At 37.0% G+C, this 21,075-nt stretch overlaps 1 protein-coding gene and 1 non-coding gene across 2 annotated transcripts in view; both read left to right on the forward strand.

Moving 5' to 3' along the window:
* Window positions 1-21,075, forward strand: part of CFAP47 (cilia and flagella associated protein 47) — a 507,991-nt gene that overhangs the window by 329,469 nt on the left and 157,447 nt on the right. The window contains exons 46-49 of the mRNA XM_042241764.2: window positions 1,488-1,684; window positions 2,493-2,636; window positions 3,217-3,390; window positions 12,581-12,692. Of these exons, the coding sequence (XP_042097698.1) occupies window positions 1,488-1,684; window positions 2,493-2,636; window positions 3,217-3,390; window positions 12,581-12,692 (627 nt within the window). The remainder of the gene's footprint in view (window positions 1-1,487; window positions 1,685-2,492; window positions 2,637-3,216; window positions 3,391-12,580; window positions 12,693-21,075) is intronic.
* On the forward strand, window positions 18,537-18,608 carry TRNAW-CCA (transfer RNA tryptophan (anticodon CCA)). The gene has a single exon. It is a non-coding gene; the product is annotated as a tRNA-Trp (tRNA).

A 21,075-nucleotide genomic window follows, 5' to 3' on the forward strand; every position in this document is an offset into this window, starting at 1 on the left:
ATATATACCACCAGTCTACTCTGTCCATGGAATTCTCTAGGCAAGAATACTGGAATGGGTAGCCATTCCTTTCTCCTGGGGATCTTCCCAACCCAGGGATTGAACCTGGGTCTCCTGTATTGCAGGCAGATTCTTGACTGTCTGAGCCACCACGCGTATATTGTATGTTGCTATATATAACAAATAATATACAATATACAACACACAACGTATTCTATATAATATGTGATTGCTCATGCTCAGTCACTCAGTTGTGTTCGACTCTTTGTGACCCCATGAACTGTAGCCTACCAGGCTCCTCTGTCCAGGGGGGTTTCCAGGCAAGAATACTGGAGTGGGTTGCCATTTCCTACTCCAATATGATGAATATATTTTATAATATGTGTAACACATGCATACACATCCTCAATATGTTTTAAAATGATTTAAAGCAACTAATGTTCTTAGAGCAATAACTGGTTTTCTTGGCATATAGACTTCAGTGTATTTGAAAACCAGTTTGCCATTTTTAACATTTGAGGTGTTAAATATGAGTAAATTAACATAGCCAATTAATATAATATGTGTCCAGTCCATTGATTAATAAGTTTGATTTGTTTTCTTGATTTCAGAGAATTTCCTTCACAGAATTAGGCTTCTAAGCATCTTTTATCACTTGTTTCTTATCTATAACTTAAATAATTTGACTTTAGCAGTGAAACTTATATTCTTATAGTGCATCCTACTTTAGGGTTGAGAGATTTTCATAACTATTTTCTAACTTAATGGAGAATAAGAAAATGGTGACTTTCAGAGAAATAGTGTTGCTTGGAAGGAAAGAACCATCATTGATAGCCTGCCCACCATAAGAAATTATATTAGCTATTCTGGTACATGGTATAACAAGGTAATGTGAGAAGTATTCATTGGTTATGCCTCTTTTGGCTTCTCTTGGTTATTAAAAATTATTTCTATCTGCTGGTCAAGTTGTAACTGATTTTGATTGCTGTGGGATAGAGCACTCCTGTGTCATAGAAATGTAGCAGATAATAATGCTTACCAAATATCCCATATATCTCTCAAGTCTCAGTCCCTGTTGACTGAGATAGAATCATGTGTTTGGTTCTGACCAGTTAACTATAATGTGTGTTAACTTTTTGGACTGAACACTAAAAAGCCCTTGAGCAAATTTTCAGCTCCTCTTCCCCTGACCTGTACACAAAGGAGGAGCAGTGTACCTGGGTCCCTCAGTAGCTTTGTGGAGCAGACTTTCCTTTGACCCATGCTGGATATATTCTCTCATTAATAAAAATAAATAAATAAATAAATAAACTTGCTTGTAATGCCCAGGAGATTGAGGAGTAGTGTGCTACCTTGTTAGAACCTAGTCTCATCTGGATTATATAATTCAATTAAATACAATGCAATAAAATATTCCTTTATCCTAAAATCAATTTTAGGATTTATACCATCAAAATGATTAAACCATTTTAAAATTATTTTGATAGCTGCAGATGGATCTGTTCCAGTCCCTTTGCGATTTGTTCCTCTCAGTCCTGGACGCTACCCTTGCAAAATTTTGTTGACATCAAAGTATGATGTGCGTCTCTATTGCATTGAAGGTGTGGTGAATGAAGAACGTCCAGAGGCCAGATTTGATTTTGAAACACCAGCATTTGAACCCCTTACCCAGAATATTCCAATTGTAAGTACAAATTTTCTTTTTTCTTTTTTTGGTACTTTCTTTATTCCCACTGCCACTGTCTCAAAGTTTTCTTCAAACCTCTCATCTAAACTAGTACTGATTCCTAATTGCATTATGTGTGGCCATTTGTTACTCCAATTTGATGTCACAGTTTTATTCCTGAATATAAATGTTATCATATTACTCACCTGATTAATCACTTCTGCTGCATCTCTTTGTTTAAAAAGTTAACTCCAATATCATTAACCTATCATCAGACTAAGCAGACTCATGGTCTCTCAGATCACTCTGCCCCAAATTCAGCTGTGACCTTAACATATGATTAAGATGGGCTCATAGGCACTAAGACCAGTGATTGGCTATTGTTGTTGCTGTTCAGTCGCTCAGTCCTCTCTGACGCTTTGTGACGCCATAGACTGCAGCACACCAGGCTTCCCTGTCCTTCACCATCTCCTGGAGCTTGCTCAAATTCATGTCCATTGAGTTGGTGATGCTATCCAACTATCTCATCCTCTGTTGTCGCCTTCTCCTCCTGCCTTCAATCTTTTCTAGCATCAGGGCCTTTTCTAATGAGTTGGCTCTTCTCATCAGGTGACCAAAGTACTGGAGCTTCAGCTTCAGCCATCAGTCCTTCAATGAATATTCAGAGTTGATTTCCTTTAGGTTGACTGGTTTGATCTCCTTGAAGTCCAGGAGACTGGCTGGCTATTACTTGTTTATAAGTGAGTGATGATAGAGTAGACAAAGGTAATTTTTAAGGATTTTTATTTTACACTGATATGTTTCTATCTTTATTTTCATGCTTTAGAATAATGAAACAAAGAATGAATGGAAATTTCAAGTTACTATAGAAGGAGAATGGTTTCATGGACCTCCTATTTTATATGTCGGACCAGGTGAAACTGTGGATTATCCTCTCACATTCAAACCTATTTTGGAATGTGAGATTATGGTATGAACTCATTGATTTTTTTTCCCTAGCAATAATATGTCAATAAACCAATGTGATGTTTACCACTACAATTTATGATAAATTTTCTTGCAGAAAAGTTATATTTTCCATGAATTTGATCATTGGTGTTCACTCTGCTTGAAACTTTAATAAATGTTTTAATTTGAGGTATAAATATTCTGAAAGTCACATTGTCATAGGCTTCAATATTTATATCTAGGTTAATTTTATGTAATATGTTTAACAAAGTAAAATCATTGCTTTGTTTTTATTCAGTAAGGAAGTTTATACTTCAGAAAATATTTTCTTGTCATATTTCTTTGACAAGTATGTAAACAGCATGAGAATGCCTATTAAACTCTTCCACTTAGTGAAAGTGAAAAGAAATAAAGAGCTTTTCACAGGAAATCCGTCTTCATTCATTCAGTAGAAGTATTTATATGTAAACTGGATAAGTCAGTGACTAACACCTTCTTGAAAGCTCATTTCATTAATAAGATTCAAAATTCCTAAGACAGAAGAAATTGTTTACTTCTAACTGTCACTCCTATAGAGCTTAAATTTGACTGATTTGTCACAGGGCAAGCTTATTCTACAAAATGAAGTCGATGGTATGGAGCATATCTTTGACATAAAAGGAACTGGAAAAAGACCCCTGGCCTTGGAACACATCATTATAGACTGTCAAGTGGGGGAAGTAACAAATAAACCCATAATAGTGCCCAATTATACACCAAGCCTCCTAACATTTAAGGTCAGTTTGTTTTTTGATTTTTTAAATATGAAAGTGTTTTCAGAAAGAGTACATTGAATTGTATGAAATTTAAAAACATCTGATTTTACTTAACTAGGTAAAGCAGTGTGATACAAGGAGATGGTTAGAATTCCTTTTATTAGTCCAACAGGTTTTTTTTTTCTTTTTTATTTTATTTTATTTTTTTTTATTTTTTAAATTTTAAAATCTTTAATTCTTACATGCATTCCCAAACATGAACCCCCCTCCCTCCTCCCTCCCCATAACATCTTTCTGAGTCATCCCCATGCACCAGCCCCAAGCATGCTGCATCCTGTGTCAGACATAGACTGGCGATTCAATTCACATGATAGTATACATGTTAGAATGTTATTCTCCCAAATCATCCCACCCTCTCCCTCTCCCTCTGAGTCCAAAAGTCCATTGTACACATCTGTGTCTCTTTCCCTGTCTTGCATACAGGGTCGTCATTGCCATCTTCCTAAATTCCATATATATGTGTTAGTATACTGTATTGGTGTTTTTCTTTCTGGTTTACTTCACTCTGTATAATCGGCTCCAGTTTCATCCATCTCATCAGAACTGATTCAAATGAATTCTTTTTAACGGCTGAGTAATACTCCATTGTGTATATGTACCACAGCTTTCTTATCCATTCATCTGCTGATGGACATCTAGGTTGTTTCCATGTCCTGGCTATTATAAACAGTGCTGCGATGAACATTGGGGTACATGTGTCTCTTTCAATTCTGGTTTCCTTGGTGTGTATGCCCAGCAGTGGGATTGCTGGGTCATAAGGTAGTTCTATTTGCAATTTTTTAAGGAATCTCCACACTGTTCTCCATAGTGGCTGTACTAGTTTGCATTCCCACCAACAGTGTAGGAGGGTTCCCTTTTCTCCACACCCTCTCCAGCATTTATTGCTTGCAGATTTTTGGATCGCAGACATTCTGACTGGTGTGAAGTGGTACCTCATTGTGGTTTTGATTTGCATTTCTCTAATAATGAGTGATGTTGAGCATCTTTTCATGTGTTTGTTAGCCATCCGTATGTCTTCTTTGGAGAAATGTCTATTTAGTTCTTTGGCCCATTTTTTGATTGGGTCGTTTATTTTTCTGGAATTGAGCTGCATAAGTTGCTTGTATATTTTTGAGATGAGTTGTTTGTCAGTTGCTTCATTTGCTATTATTTTCTCCCATTCAGAAGGCTGTCTTTTCACCTTGCTTATATTTTCCTTTGTTGTGCAGAAGCTTTTAATTTTAATTAGATCCCATTTGTTTATTTTTGCTTTTATTTCCAGAATTCTGGGAGGTGGATCATAGAGGATCCTGCTGTGATTTATGTCTGAGAGTGTTTTGCCTATGTTCTCCTCTAGGAGTTTTATAGTTTCTGATCTTACATTTAGATCTTTAATCCATTTTGAGTTTATTTTTGTGTGCGGTGTTAGAAAGTGATTTAGTTTCATTCTTTTACAAGTGGTTGACCAGTTTTCCCAGCACCACTTGTTAAAGAGATTGTCTTTACTCCATTGTATATTCTTGCCTCCTTTGTCAAAGATAAGGTGTCCATATGTGTGTGGATTTATCTCTGGGCTTTCTATTTTGTTCCATTGATCTATATGTCTGTCTTTGTGCCAGTACCATACTGTCTTGATGACTGTGGCTTTGTAGTAGAGCCTGAAGTCAGGCAAGTTGATTCCTCCAGTTCCATTCTTCTTTCTCAAGATTGCTTTGGCTATTCGAGGTTTTTTGTATTTCCATACAAATCTTGAAATTATTTGTTCTAGTTCTGTGAAAAATGTGGCTGGTAGCTTGATAGGGATTGCATTGAATTTGTAAATTGCTTTGGGTAGTATACTCATTTTCACTATATTGATTCTTCCAATCCATGAACATGGTATATTTCTCCATCTATTAGTGTCCTCTTTGATTTCTTTCATCAGTGTTTTATGGTTTTCTATATAAAGGTCTTTAGTTTCTTTAGGTAGATATATTCCTAAGTATTTTATTCTTTTCGTTGCAATGGTGAATGGAATTGTTTCCTTAATTTCTTTTTCTACTTTCTCATTATTCGTGTATAGGAATGCAAGGGATTTCTGTGTGTTGATTTTATATCCTGCAACTTTACTATATTCATTGATTAGCTCTAGTAATTTTCTGGTGGAGTCTTTAGGGTTTTCCATGTAGAGGATCATGTCATCTGCAAACAGTGAGAGTTTTACTTCTTCTTTTCCAATTTGGATTCCTTTTATTTCTTTTTCTGCTCTGATTGCTGTGGCCAAAACTTCCAGAACTATGTTGAATAGTAGTGGTGAAAGTGGACACCCTTGTCTTGTTCCTGACTTTAGGGGAAATGCTTTCAATTTTTCACCATTGAAGATAATGTTTGCTGTGGGTTTGTCATAGATAGCTTTTATTATGTTGAGGTATGTTCCTTCTATTCCTGCTTTCTGGAGAGTTTTTATCATAAATGGATGTTGAATTTTGTCAAAGGCCTTCTCTGCATCTATTGAGATAATCATATGGTTTTTATTTTTCAATTTGTTAATGTGGTGAATTACATTGATTGATTTGCGGATATTGAAGAATCCTTGCATCCCTGGGATAAAGCCCACTTGGTCATGGTGTATGATCTTTTTAATGTGTTGAGTCCAACAGGTTTTAAACTGCCATTTTGTATAAAGTTAAATTATCACCAAACAAGTTTTATATCTAAGTATTAGTATATAATCATAAAACACATTAAGATTTACTTATTTGAGTCATGTGTATTTTTACTTGAAGATACTGTGCATGATAAAGAAAGATCTTTTCAAAAAAACTTTCAAACAGCTTTTGAAATGGTAATGTGATATCTGCAGGCATGAAATTTCAAAAGTTTATCCTGTCACTTACCAGTATGAATAATAGTGGGAATATGAAGAAATACATAATTATTTATATCTTTATTAAGAGGTTTTATTCTTGACCTTCCTCATTTGATATATTTAAGCAAATCTGAAAATAAATTTTTCTACTCCCTACTCCCATATTTATCTATAAATTGTGTGTTCAATAAAATCCTCAAAGAAGCTTCAAATATCTATCCATCATAGATGGCTATATCTAGTTTTAGAGGGTGCTTCAGAAGTTTAGAAATTCACTGGGTTTGTTCTCTGCTATTTTTGGTAATCTTAAAAATTATGTGCTTTGATTTTCTTCTTCTTTCCTTACTGGATTACAAATGGAGTGAATCTTATGAATGAAAATTTTATTTTCTTACTCCCCTGCTAAAACTCTTCACTGTCATCTCTTGCCATCAGATCTAGTCCATGCTTCCTGAAGTGGCCCATGTGCTTCAAAAGTATGTTTGCTCAGCTTCATCTCTTACCACGCTTGCCTCCAAGCCACACTTAGGCCACCGTATACAGTATTTACAGTATATACAGTATATACAGTATTTCCTTTTGCTACTATCTAGAAATCTTTATCCAACTCCCTATCTTCCACTTCTCTGTGCTTAACTCCATTTCATTCTTTAGGGCAAGTATTTATTAGATGCCACTTTTCTGAGAATCTTTCTAGATCCCCATAAACCTGGATTATAGATGCCTTTCATGTGCTTCCGCAACATTTTTTTTAACCTTTCTTTTACCTTTCCCACAATCATGTACATTATATCTTACTGCTATTACCTATTTATTGTTCTCCACCAGATTATTTACTGTGAGTAAAGGAGCATACCCCCTCATATCCACACTTTATACCTAGCATAAATCATAGTGCATAGGTGCTCAGTCACTCATTCATGTCTGATTCTTTTTGACCCCATGGACTGTAGCCTGCCAGGCTCTCTCTCCATGGAATTTTCTCCACAAGAATATTGGAGTGAGTTGCCATGCCCTCTTCCAGGGCATCTTCCCCACCCAGAGACTGAACCCACCTCTCCTTTGTGGTAGATCTTAACATTGGTTATTTCATTTTGTTGTTATGGCAGAGGTGATGTCTGTAGGTTTTTAAAATTTCATCCTTCAGAATTAATGCATTTTTTTAACTGTAGGCTTTTATAGATAATAAGTATGCTATGTTAACTATGAAAAGTGAATATTTTTCTAATTAAATGTAGAAGTGGAATTTTATATAACAAAATTATTCTCATAAGAATAATAATTAAAGTCTATATTTCTGTTGTTTCAATATAAAAATAAAACTGAAGAATCTAGTTACTTTTACCTTTAGAATGTAAATTTTCCGAGGCCTTTTTCTGTAATTAAAGATGTTACATATTAAATTTTTAAAATATAATTTCATTCAAGTACTAGTAATACTGAACATGTATTCTAATTCTTTTATATTTCTACCTTTAAATAACACCAAGAATTATAAAAGAACAGAAACATATTTAAAACCTAAGAAACATATTCTTAGAGATATTAGAATAAAATATCACCTTTCTTAATTTGAAAATCACCATTATTTTTAATCAGCAGGTAATAATGAGCATTATCAATTTGCCATCTCTATTCATTCATTTATTATATTTGAATCATTGCTGGTATTTCAGTGGAAATTCTATTGAGAAACAACTGAGATGCTGCTAAGGAGAAAGGCTAGACTGGAAACTTTGATCTATAGTGTCAGGTTTCATCTTGTGCTTACTTTGAAACCAGTGAAATGCTTCTGATTCTCTGTGCACTCAGGGTTGATTCGCACTCTCCCCCCACTCCTTCAGTACCTTTCTCATTGTTAGACTATTTTCTTAATCTGTAAGTATTCTCAAAGGTTTTCCATTACAAGATAAAACTTGCCTCTTAACAATACCCTTTCAACTATTACCTTCTATATTTTTTTGTGATTGGTAAACTTCTTGAAAAAGCATTATTTACATGATGGCTTCTTACTTCATGGTGGTCCATTTGTAGCTCCTCTACTCTTTTGAAACTGCAGCCACAAAGATCACCTGTAATTTTTGTTCAAGAAAAGTCAGTTATTTGCCCAAATTATCTGCCCTAAAACTCCTTTAATGTTTGGCACTATCTGCCTTCTTAACTTCCCAGGTGGTGCTAGTGGTAAAGGACCCGCCTGCCAATGCAGGAGACTTCAGAGGTGGGGGTTCAATCCCTGGGTCAAGAAGATCCCTGGAGGAGAGTGTGGCAACTCACTCCAGTATTCTTGCCTCGAGTATCCCCTGGACAGAGGAGCCTGGCAGGCTGCAGTCCATAGGGTCACAGAGTCAGACGCAACTGAAGCAACTTAGCAAGCATGCAGCACACTGTCTTAACACTCTTCACCCTATATTTTATATCTTTCTATATTCCTCATGTCGATGCCATTTCTTGATTGTTACTTATCTGGTCCTTTTATTCCTCTAACCTTCTCATTTCTTTTTAAAGTTCTACCTTCTAAAGTATCCTTATATCTGTACCACATCACACTTGGCAGTTTCTTGGTTTCAGACTATCATTTAGGTACAAGTGGCAAATTTATACTTTTAGTCTAGATGTATTAGCTTCAGCTTCTCATTTTTGACTGCTTACTTTATACCTCCACTTTGACAGTCTGCTAACAACTCAAACTCAGTATGTTCTTTTAATATCTTTTCTTTTTTCTATTTTTCATTACTGCTAGTATTCATTTTTATGATGTTTTGAATTTTTTAAAGCCTTTTTACTATATTCAATCTCATTGCTACAAGAATAGTTTGCAATAGAATGTTGAGACTTCCCTAATAGGAAAAATAATATAAAAAATAATGAAATATAATAAGTGATACAGGTAAAATGCTATGGCATTTTATCAAAGTGACCAGGTAGTAGGAGATAGTTGTGCACTAAGGAAAACAGGAGACCTGGGACTTCCAGAGTAGTGGAGTTTCATAAATCTGTTCCTCCTTAAAAGCAATACAAACACTGATAAAAACTGTCAAAATGAAATTTTAAATCAAAATTAAACAAAGATTTCAAATAATCTGAGCACTATTTACTCAAGAAAAACTGAATCATGGTAACAGTGGAGTAATTTGTCGCATTTTGACTTGACCTATTTCTGTCCCCCTTTCCGCTGCTCTGCAGTCTTACAACCACAATGGCTATGAAAACTGCAGCCTTGCAAACGAAGGAAGAGGCAGACTGAGTATGACTCTGCTCACAATTCCCACACCAGTACATTGTCGCAATTTGACCTTTCTCATAGGTCTCTTGCAATACCCCTCCCCATGAGTGAGGGGTTGTCATCTTTTACTTGTGTCATATCTTGCTCTGATGGAAAGGACTTATCCTTAGGACACTTGCCAAAAATATTCAGTAGTTTGGCATTACAGCTGCCTGAGGCTACAAAACCAGTTGTGACCGACTAGAGTTTGACTAAAAACTTGAAGATGTGAGGATTAAGATATCTGCAGCGAATTTCACAATTCTGACATGTCCCTGGGTAACATGCAGGCTACATGCATATACAGAGTGGTGTGATTGCCCAGGGAAGGCCTGAGAGGGTGCCAGTTTTTTCAGCTCTGGCTGATGGAGAGATGCTGTGTGAGCTGGAAGTTAAGGCTAAGGTAGAGCTGTAAACTACCGAAGTGCTGAAAGTGTGCCACAACATGTATGCAATGCTCCTTGACAAAGGGTAAAAGATTTATTATTTCAGGCATGTAAAAAACTTGTGACAAACTATAGGCATACCTTGGAGATATTTGGTTTGGATTCCAGACCACCACCACAATAAAGCAAAATAACAATGAAGTAAGTCATACAGACTTTTCTTTCCCACTGCATATAAAAGTTATGCTTTATGTTGCACTGCAGCTTAAGTATGCAATAGAATTGTTTTAAAAGGATGTATATACCTTCATTAAAAAATGCTTTATTGCTAAAAAATGCCAAAACAATTAGAATAGTAACATCGAAGATCATTGATAGCCATAATAATTATAAAAACAATGAAAATGTATGAAATATTCCAAAAATTATCAAAGTGTGACAAAGTGAGCAAATACTATTAAAAAAAAATGGCACTTACAGACTTGCTCAATGCAGAGTTGCCATTGTGCTTCAAGTGATATCTTGAAGAAAGTGAAAAAACAATCCACAGAATGAGAGAAAATATCCACATGACCAATATCTGATAAGGGCCTTGTTTCTAGAATATATAAACATCTTTTACAATTTAATAATGAAACAAGTAACACAATTTTTTAAATGTATAAAGAGTCTTAACAGTTCTCCCCAAAGTACATGCAAATGAACAATAAACACATGAAAAGATATTGAACATCATCAATCCTTCAGTTCAGTGGCTCAGTCATGTCTGACTCTTTGCTACCTTGTAGACTACAGCACGCCAGGCCTCCCTGTCCATCACCAACTCCTGGAGTTTACTCAAACTCATGTCCATTGAGTCGGTGATGCCATGCAACCATCTCATCCTCTGCTGTCCCCTTCTCCTCCCGCCTTCAATCCTTCCCAGCATCAGGGTCTTTTCCAATGAGTCAGTTCTTCACATCAGGTGGCCAAAGTATTGAAGTTTCAGCTTCAACGTCAGTCCTTCCAATGAATATTCAGTCCAACCAGTCCATCCTAAAGGATGGACTCCTTGTAGTCCAAGGGACTCTCAAGAGTCTTCTCCAACACCACAGTTCAAAAGCATCAATTCTTCGGTGCTCAGCTTTCTTTATAATCCAACTCTCACACCTGTACTGACTACTGGAAAAACCATAGCCTCAACTAGATGGACCTTTGTTGACAAAGTAACGTCTGTGCTTTTCAATATGCTGTCTAGGTTGGTCATAACTTTCCTTCCAAGTAGTAAGCGTCTTTTAATTTCATGGCTGCAGTCACCATCTGCAGTGATTTTGGAGCCCCCCAAAATAAAGTCTGCCACTGTTTCCACTGTTTCCCCATTTACTTGCCTTGAAGTGATGGGACCGGATGCCATGGTCTTAGTTTTCTGAATGTTTAGCTTTAAGTCAATGTTTTCACTCTCCTCTTTCACTTTCATCAAGAGGCTCTTTAGTTCTTCTTCACTTTCTGCCATAAAGGTGATGTCATCTGCATATCTGAGGTTATTGATATTTCTCCTGGCAATCTTGATTCCAGCTTGTGCTTCATCCAGCCCAGCATTTCTCATGATGTACTCTGCATATAAGTTAAATAAGCAGGGTTATAATATACAACCTTGACATCCTCCTTAATCACAATGAGATACCACTTCACACTCACTAGGATGGCTATTATAAAAATGATATACAAAAAACTTTGAGAGAAGCTGTAGAGAAAATAGGAACCATCATGCATTGTTGGTGGGAAAGAAAAATGGTTCAGCCATTTTAGAGAAGACTTTTGGAAAGCAGTAATTTAAAAGATTGAGCATCCTATGTCCCAGCAGTTCCACTCTAAGATATATGTCCATAAGAAATTAAAATCTATGTGTACTCAAACACTTCTACATGGTTTCATAGCTGCATTATTCATAATAGACAAGAACAGAAACACCCCACATTTTCATCAACTAATGAATGGAGACACAAAATGTGTTTTTTATATGATTTAATGCCATTCATCAGTAAAAAGGAAATGATGTGCTGATAAATGCCACAACATAGGTGAAACTTGAAAACATTATGCTAAGTGAAAAAGAGATAGTCACAAAAGACCATATACTGTGTAATTTCTTTATGAATTGTTCAGGTTAGGCAAATCTATAGAGGGACAAGGTAGATTAGTGTTTGCCTGTACAGAATGGTGGAGGGGGGCAAGATGAAAGTACTCACTAAGGTGAAAGTTGAATCTAGCCAACAACAGTTATAGTCAGATGCTGCTTAAATATTATATGCTATATTAATATTGATTATATTAATATTTATATACTGTATTAATATTGATGTAGAAATTCATTGAAGTGGTTTATTTTTTATATATCAAATTGCATAAAGAAACTTCTGTATGGCCTATAAAAGCTACTCTGATTGTATAAACATCAGTGATCTTGCTACCAGTAGCAAAAGAGAATATTTTTATTGTGTTATATTTTCCCTTAAGTCTCCGATTTTTCTTCTACTATATGTCTATATTTTATGGCTTGCTTTTCACTTAAAAGTGTACAGCTTCAATGAAAATATTTAAGTTAAATTTCAGCTTTTTCTATGCTTTATCTTGTTATACTAATTTCATGGAAATGTTGACATCATGTGATTCCTATTTTTGGATTCTCTCTTCTAGGTATCTTCAGATCTTCCGATAGTGTGGGGAAACCCAGACATCACCATAGACCCTGATAACACAGTTCCGTATATTCTACATGTGTGCCCTTGGAAGCGTGGTATATTCAAAGGTAAGAAAATTGTTAATAAAATATTATTAACTACCATACTGGAAAACTTGCATGATGAGAAGAAATTTAAAATTTATTTATATTTCTTGTTTCTAATAAATGATCCAGAGGGAAATTTAGTTTTCTATTTAAGTCATTAGCTTTCTAAATAATCAGTGCTTTGGGGCATACATTTCATCTATAGTGCTATACTTTCTTGTCCATTTATTTGAATTTGTAGGGCAAATTCCTGGAAGTAGAAATATTTAGTTAAGGCATTAAGATTTAAAATTAGATTGTGTGTTAGTTACTCAGTTGTGTCTGACTCTTTGCAATCCCATGGACTGTAGCCTGCCAGGCTTCTCTGTCCATGGAATTCTCCAGGCAAGAATGCTGAAGTGGGTAGCTATTCTCTTCTCCAGTGGATCTTCTCAACCCAGGGATCGAACCCATGTCTCCTTCATTGCAGGCAGATTCTGTACCATCTGAGCCACCAGAGAAGCCCCAAAATTGGAATAAATACTTTCAAATAGTTATACCAATTTATGAGCCAGCCAGCGTCCTATGAGAATATTTCTTTACAAGACTAGGTATTTTAAAAACATGTACATATAATATACTTAAATGAAAAATAGGTTAAAGGCTTTGGTACATGTGAAGTTTTCTCCCTTTTTTTGTAACAAAGCATCCATTTATACAAATTGCCTGATGGTCCCTGAAAAGAGTTGCTTGCTTGGGAATAGGAGTGAGGGATATTCCTACAAACCTTTTGATGGAAGAGGGGTTGGAGGTAAAGAAGAGTAACAGGGAATAACTGAGGAACTGTAATTCATCAAAGGAATAATTGTTGTATTTGAAGACAATTCAGTGTCCCATCGTGATTTAATCCTGTTGAGGAAATTATTAAAATGTTAGTAAATGGATACAGTTTAAAAGTGTAGAAAGCACATAGAGAGTAGGCTGAATGCCAGTGCTATTAACAAGCAGAAGGGAAATTTCAGAATGGCAACCACTGTGATCCAGTTACTACTGCTGTCATAGAATATTCTGTGAGTGAAGAGCCAACTCACCCACCCCTCACTCTACTTCTAATTGGCTTGACCCTACATGTCACCATAGTCATAGCTGTTAGCATCTTATGAAATCTTCCCATCACTTTTCAGACACTTGACTTTGCAAAGCCCATTATTATTCTCTATGTAATAGGTAAATTTTGAGCTAGAGTGAGCCTATTTCAAGCATTTCAATAAAGTAACTTTTTTGGCCATTTTTATGATAACTCAGAAGGTTTTAATTGATTGTAAGAACATAAATTTCAGTTTTTAGTCTCATCATCAAATGACAGTCCTAATGATAGCTTTTCCTTAGTTTTAGAATTTTAGAATTTTGATCTTTCTTAAAGGATAACAAGTCATTCAGAATTGCCATTATTATTTTTGATATAGGTAAGAAATTTTAGTTTTCTGTCCTATAAAAGGCAGTAAGGTCTGCTATGTGTGAGAAGAAACATAACAGGAACTTTAAATGGTAGAATGTTGTTGAATTAGGAGTGTTTATGACTCCATTAAGCAAAATAGAGCCACTGATCCATGAATCAGACTCAAAGTTATAGAAATGGAGCTAAGAAAAATTAAATAATCAGATTTAATATGTCTTAGTCATTTTTGTTGATTTTGGCAGCATTTTAGAAATGCTAAAAATTTCAAAACATATTTTCAAATTTCAAAACATTTTCACTCATCAGATAAGGACTCAGCATGCTGATTTGAAGGACTTCAGAAGAAATTTGGAAACATTAAAGATAACTCAGGGCATATTGTTCAGTTCAGTTCAGTTCAGTTCAGTCGCTCAGTCGTGTCTGACTCTTTGCGACCCCATGATCACAGCATACCAGGCCTCCCTGTCCATCACCAACTCCCGGAGTTCACTCAGACTCACGTCCATTAGGTGAGATGAATTAGTAAATATTGCTGGCTACACAAGAGCCCTTGCAGGCTTCATAATTTTGAAAAATATTTGCAAGACATTTTCACGATTGTGCTTCCCAGGGCGCTCTCTTAGATTTGAATTAATGTTACCATTATTATTTGGACAGGCTGAGACTGTAAGGATGGCAAACTCCATTTTTATTGATATTACTGTTGGAAGGCTTCTACAACGTTTTAAGTAGTGGAGATGTAATTGCTTCCGAACAGTTGTTAATCTGTTGTAATATAAATAAAACTGGACTAAAATTTTCATACATATATGAGAATGCTCCTATTTGTACTGGTTAAAGAAGTATGTCAGTGTCTATATGTGTTTGTGTGTATCACTGGTCTTGAAAACTTTGTGCATGTTTTTAGTTCTATACTTAATTATATAAACAGTTATTTACAAAAGGCCTATAATTTGGAAAGTCTTGATGAGTACAGTAGTTATAAACAAAGCTGACCTTCAAACAGTTACACTCTGTTCGTTAAAATATTTTCACAGATGCTTTTCCTCATATGTTGGCAATCCTTAATTGTTTGAACTCTACTGTAATGCAACTTTTAAACTCTAGCCACCACAGTCTATCCCTTTGGCCCCACACCTCCCCAATAATTCAGCTAGATATAAAGGGTATCACAAGCCTCAGAATTTGGATCCAGCGTCCTTTCTGATTGATCCAGGCTGGAAAATAGGTTTGTTAATTATTTCAAATATTACTACTGGATACGAAAATAAATATTGTGTGGCTCCTGCCTCCTGGGATTTCGTATCTGGTAGTGGAAATACATATCCATAAATCATCTAGTACATGGTACACTTTGATATACCACAAGTTTAAACATGGCACTGATAATGGAAAACATTAACCCTAACAGTGGGAGTCAGAGAGGGTTTCTTAGGGGATAATGGTTTTGATCTGGACCTTAAAGCTGGACCTTTGAGCTGGGACTTATCAGCCAGTATAGTGAGCAGAGCAAAGGAAACAACCTTATTGAAAACACAGAAAAGATATTTTCTGTAAGTAATGAATAGCAGGGATATGTCTGGAGTGTGTATCTGTGGCAGCCAATGCAGTGACATAAAACTGTCACTGCCTATAGAAATATAGGCAGACTTTGTTGTATGGAATTTTTGTTTTACTTCTTACTGAAGTTTCATCTATTGAAGATTTCTGAGGGGTGTGAGTCAACTGAGTTTTAGGAAGAAAAGTCTAGAGATAATACACGAAACAGATAGGGAGTACAAGATAGGGTGGATGGATCTGAGAGATCATTTAGTGGACTTTAGTAATATTCTGGCTGATCAGTTCTCAATATTAGTTTGTGCCTCTTATACTGAAAGCAGACCCTGAGAGAAGAGTTTAATTGCAAGCAGTTTATTTGAGAGGTGATCACAGAAAGCACACTGACTGAATGGAAAAGTAAGATGCTGAAGGGAAAAAGTCAGTAAAAAGTAAGATATACATCAAATTACTGCTGAGACCTAGGGAAACTTATTGGTAACTTTCTGAGAGAATTGTTAGGCTGAAGGGTAAGCAAATTGAGGTAAACATCCTCTAACTCCTCTCCATCAATCATTAATGTTTTTTCTTAGGGAAGATTACATGGCAGTGAATCCCTACTGGAAAAAAGTCATAGGAAACCATTGGTGTGTATGGAAGCTGTCTGCAGAGGGGATTTTCATGGGGCACAGAGTTATATGTAGTATATACTATACTGGGTATCATAGCATATTGATTGATAGGTAAGAATTTTGAAAAAACGGATGGATTTGGAATTATCACAGCAGCCTGAAATGAGCTACAATCATGTTTCATATGTGCCCACGTGGAGGTTTTAATTCAAATGCCTCTTTCGCCATGTAACAAAAAGATAATATTGACCATTTAGATGAGGATTGAAGGCAGACCAAACAAGTCCAATGATAGTGAGTTAAAAAACAGAAGGAAAATTTCAGGAAAAATGACAGTGGAAAATGATGCTATAGCAGCTTACGTTTCAAGGGAATCAGATTCTAGGATGGGAGATTAGCATATCAGACATGTAATAGGAACTGTGTTGTCATTAACACTTATAAAGAAAAAGGTAAGAAAGTATAATACTGAGCAGAGGAAAAAGTTGGGTTTCCGGACAGAAAATAGTAAAGTCAACTTATTAGGGTTGACTAATGAGTTTAGTCAACTCATTAGGGTTTAGTCAACTCATTAGGGTTTAGTCAACTCATTAGGGCTTACCTGGTGGTGCAGAGGTTAAAGCGTCTGCCTGCAATGTGGGAGACCTGGATTCGATCCCTGAGTCAGGAAGATCCCCTGGAGAAGGAAATGGCAACCCACTCCAGTATTCTTGCCTGGAGAATCCCATGGACGGGGGAGCTTGGTGGGCTACAGTCCACGGGTCGCAAAGAGTCAGACACGACTGAGTGACTTCACTTTCACTTTCAACTCATTAGGGTTTCTGAAGCTAGGATGGTCCTTTGGAATTGTCCCAAGTTACGAGAAGGGGAAGAGAAGGCAATGGCAACCCACTCTAGTACTCTTGCCTGGAAAATCCCATGGGTGGAGGAGCCTGGTTGACTGCAGTCCATGGGGTCGCAGAGTCGGACACGACTGAGTGACTTCACTTTCAATTTTCACTTTCATGCATTGGAGAAGAAAACCACAATCCACTCCACCATTCTTGCCTGGAGAATCCCAGGGACGGGGAAGCCTGGTGGGCTGCCATCTATGGGGTCACACAGAGTCGGACACAACTGAAGCAACTTAGCAGAAGCAGCAGGAGAAAGGGACTGGGCCTTTATGCTGCTGTGTTGATACAGTTCAGTTCAGTTCAGTTCAGTCTCTCAATCATGTCCGACTCTTTGTGACCCCATGAACCACAGCATGCCAGGCCACCCTGTCCATCACCAGCACCCGGAGTCTACCCAAACACATGTCCATTGAGTTGGATATGCCATCCAACCATCTCATCCTCTGTCATCCCCTTCTCCTCCTGCCCTCAATCTTTCCCAGCATCAGGGTTTTTTCCAGTGAGTCAGCTCCTCGCATCAGATGGCCAAAGTATTGGAGTTTCAGCTTCAACATCAGTCCCTCCAGTGAACACCCAGGACTTATCTCCTTTAGGATGGACTAGTTGGATCTCCTTGCAGTCCAAGGGACTCTCAAGAGTCTTCTCCAACACCACAGTTCCAAAGCATCAATTCTTCGGTGCTCAGCTTTCTTTATAGTCCACCTTTCACATCCATACATGACTACCGGAAAAACCATAGCCTTTACTAGATGGACCTTTGTTGACAAAGTAATGTCTCTGCTTTTTAATATGCTGTCTAGGTTGGTCATAACTTTCCTTCCAAGGAATAAATGTCTTTTAATTTCATGGCTGCAATCACCATCAGCAGTGATTTTGGAGCCCAAACAAATAAAGTCAGCCACTGTTTCCACTGTTTCCCCATCTATTTGCCATGAAGTGATGTGATTGGATGCCATGATCTTAGTTTTGTGAATGTTTAGCTTTAAGCCAACTTATTCTCTGTCCTCTTTCACTTTCATCAAGAGGCTCTTTAGTTCTTCATTTTCTGCCATAAGGGTGGTGTCATCTGCATATCTGAGGTTATTGATATTTCTCCCAGCAATTTTGATTCCAGCTTATGCTTCATCCAGCCCAGCGTTTCTCATGATGTACTCTGCATATAAGTTAAATAAGCAGGATGATTTACAGGCTTGACATACCCCTTTTCCTATTTGGAACCAATCTGTTGTCCCATGTCCAGTTCTAACCGTTGCTTCCTGCCCTGCATACAGATTTCTCAAGAGGCAGGTCAGGTGATCTGGTGTTCCCATCTCTTTCAGAATTTTCCACAGTTTATTGTGATCCACACAGTCAAAGTCTTTGGGCTTCCCTGGTAGCTCAGACGGTAAAGCGTCTGCCTCCAATGCAGGAGGCCCGGGTTCGATCCCTGGGTGAGGAAGATACCCTGGAGAAGGAAACAGCAACTCACTGAAGTATTCATGCCTGGAAAATCCCATGGACCGAGGAGCTGGGTGGGCTACAATCTATGGGGTCGCAAAGAGTCGGACACGACTGAGCGCATCACTTCACTTCACTTCAAAGGCTTTGGCATAGTCAATAAAGCAGAAATAGATGTTTTTCTGGAACTCTCTTGCCTTTTTGATGATCCAGTGGATCTTGGCAGTTTGATCTCTGGTTCCTCTGCCTTTTCTAAATCCAGCTTGAACATCTGGAAGTTCATGGTTCATGTATTGCTGAAGCCTGGCTTGGAGAATTTTGAACATTGCTTTATTAGCATTTGAGATGAGTGCAATTGTGCGGTAGTTTGAACATTCTTTGGCATTGCCTTTCTTTGGGATTGGAATGAAAACTGACCTTTGAAATGGTATATCTTTCCTTTTCTCCTTAGCTTTTCGCTTCCCTTCTCTTCACAGCTATTTGTAAGGCCTCCTCAGACAGCCACCTTGTTTTTTTGCATTTCTTTTTCTTGGGGATAGTCTTGATTCCTGTCTCCTGTACAATGTCATGAACCTCTGTCCATAGTTCATCAGGCATTCTATCAGATCTAGTCCCTTAAATCTATTTCTCACTTCCACTGTATAGTCATAAGGGATTTGATTTAGGTCATACCTGAATGGTCTAGTGGTTTTCTCCACTTTCTTAAATTTCAGTCTGAATTTGGCAATAAGGAGTTCATGATCTGAGCCACAGTTAGTTCCCAGTCTTGTTCTTGCAGACTGTATAGAGCTTCTCCCTCTTTGGCTGCAAATAATATAATCAATCTGATTTTGGTGTTGACCATCTGGTGATGTCCATGTGTAGAGTCTTCTCTTGTGTTGTTGGAAGAGGGTGTTTGCTATGACCAGTGTGTTCTCTTGGCAAAACTCTATTAGCCTTTGTCCTACTTCATTCTGTACTCCAAGGCCAAATTTGCCTGTTCCTCCAGGTGTTTCTTGACTTCCTACTTTTGCATTCCAGTCCCCTATAATGAAAAGGACATCTTTTTTGGGTGTTAGTTCTAGAAGGTCTTGTAGGTCTTCATAGTACTGTTCATCTTCAGCTTCTTCAGCATTACTGGTCAGGGCATAGACTTGGATTACCATGATATTGAATGGTTTGCCTTGGAAACGAACAGAGATCATTCTGTCGTTTTTGAGATTGCATCCAAATACTGCATCTCGGACTCTTTTGTTGACTATGACGGCTACTCCATTTCTTCTAAGGGATTCCTGCCCACACTAGTAGGTATAATGGTCATCTAAGTTAAATTCATACATTGCAGTCCATCTTAGTTCGCTGATTCCTAGAATGTCAATGTTCATTCTTGTCATCTCCTGTTTGACCACTTGCAATTTGCCTTGATTCATGCTGTGTTGATTAGTCATTGAAAAGTGGACTACGTGTGGAAGGAGGTTTGACCTTGGAGGAGGCTTACTTTTTCCACTTAAGTCAATGTCTCAAGAGGGTTTGACCAGATCGCCATTTACCAGCATCATTCCTAGTAGCCACAGAAATAAGTCCTTCATTCCTGAACAGGACTATGGTTGATGCAGCATAGCATTTACCGCAATTGCATTTGATGAAGAATGATAATGGAGAGAGAAGGGAGAAAAGAGAGTCAAGTGTATTTGTGATAGTAAGCAACTCCAAGGAAGGTGATAACATTAACTGTGAGAGAGAAGCCATTAGTAGGATGGATTTCCTAGTTAGGGAGGGAAAGCCCATTTCTATCTTAATTTGAGGTTATCTTTTTGTGTCAATAAATTTCAGGGTTGTCATTTCCTTCTCCAGGGTATCTTCCCAACCCAAGGATAGAACCTGTGTCTCCTGCCTTGCAGGAGGATTCTTTACCCACTGAGCCACCAGGGAAGACCATTTGTTTGTGACCAAAATAGAAAAGGGTGAGATAAGGGAAAAATTTGGATATTGAATATCTTATCTTTGTCTACAGAGTTATAGAAATTCACCAGGATTATTTATTGAACTAGGAGTCATTTAAATTTATGAACAAATAGGCTGAAATAATTTGGTATGTGAATCATGGCATGGTGGCCTAAAATGATCTCTAAACATTGAATAGGATTTTTACACTTAAAACTAATTTAATGTTATGTGTAGATTTTATCTCAATTAAAAATACATATTAAAAAAAGACATTTCATAAACCATTCACTTACAGTGTCAAGTATTTAATTGTTTAGCATATTACTTGGACACAGTTCAATACTATTTTTTTTTATTCCACAGTAGAAAAATAAATGCTGAGAATCCACATTTTAAGATGGTTTCCAGTCATGTTAGTAAATTTAGTCTCTACCCTGAGCATTCAAGATAAAGCAGTCTTAGTCTCTCTTATATCCGTGACCCTTGACAGGCTGAGAGCTCCAGAAAGTAGGTAATGATGATAATTTTGAGGTAACCCACAA

The sequence above is a fragment of the Ovis aries genome, chromosome X (assembly GCF_016772045.2).
Source record: "Ovis aries strain OAR_USU_Benz2616 breed Rambouillet chromosome X, ARS-UI_Ramb_v3.0, whole genome shotgun sequence".
Classification (NCBI taxonomy): domain Eukaryota; kingdom Metazoa; phylum Chordata; class Mammalia; order Artiodactyla; family Bovidae; genus Ovis; species Ovis aries.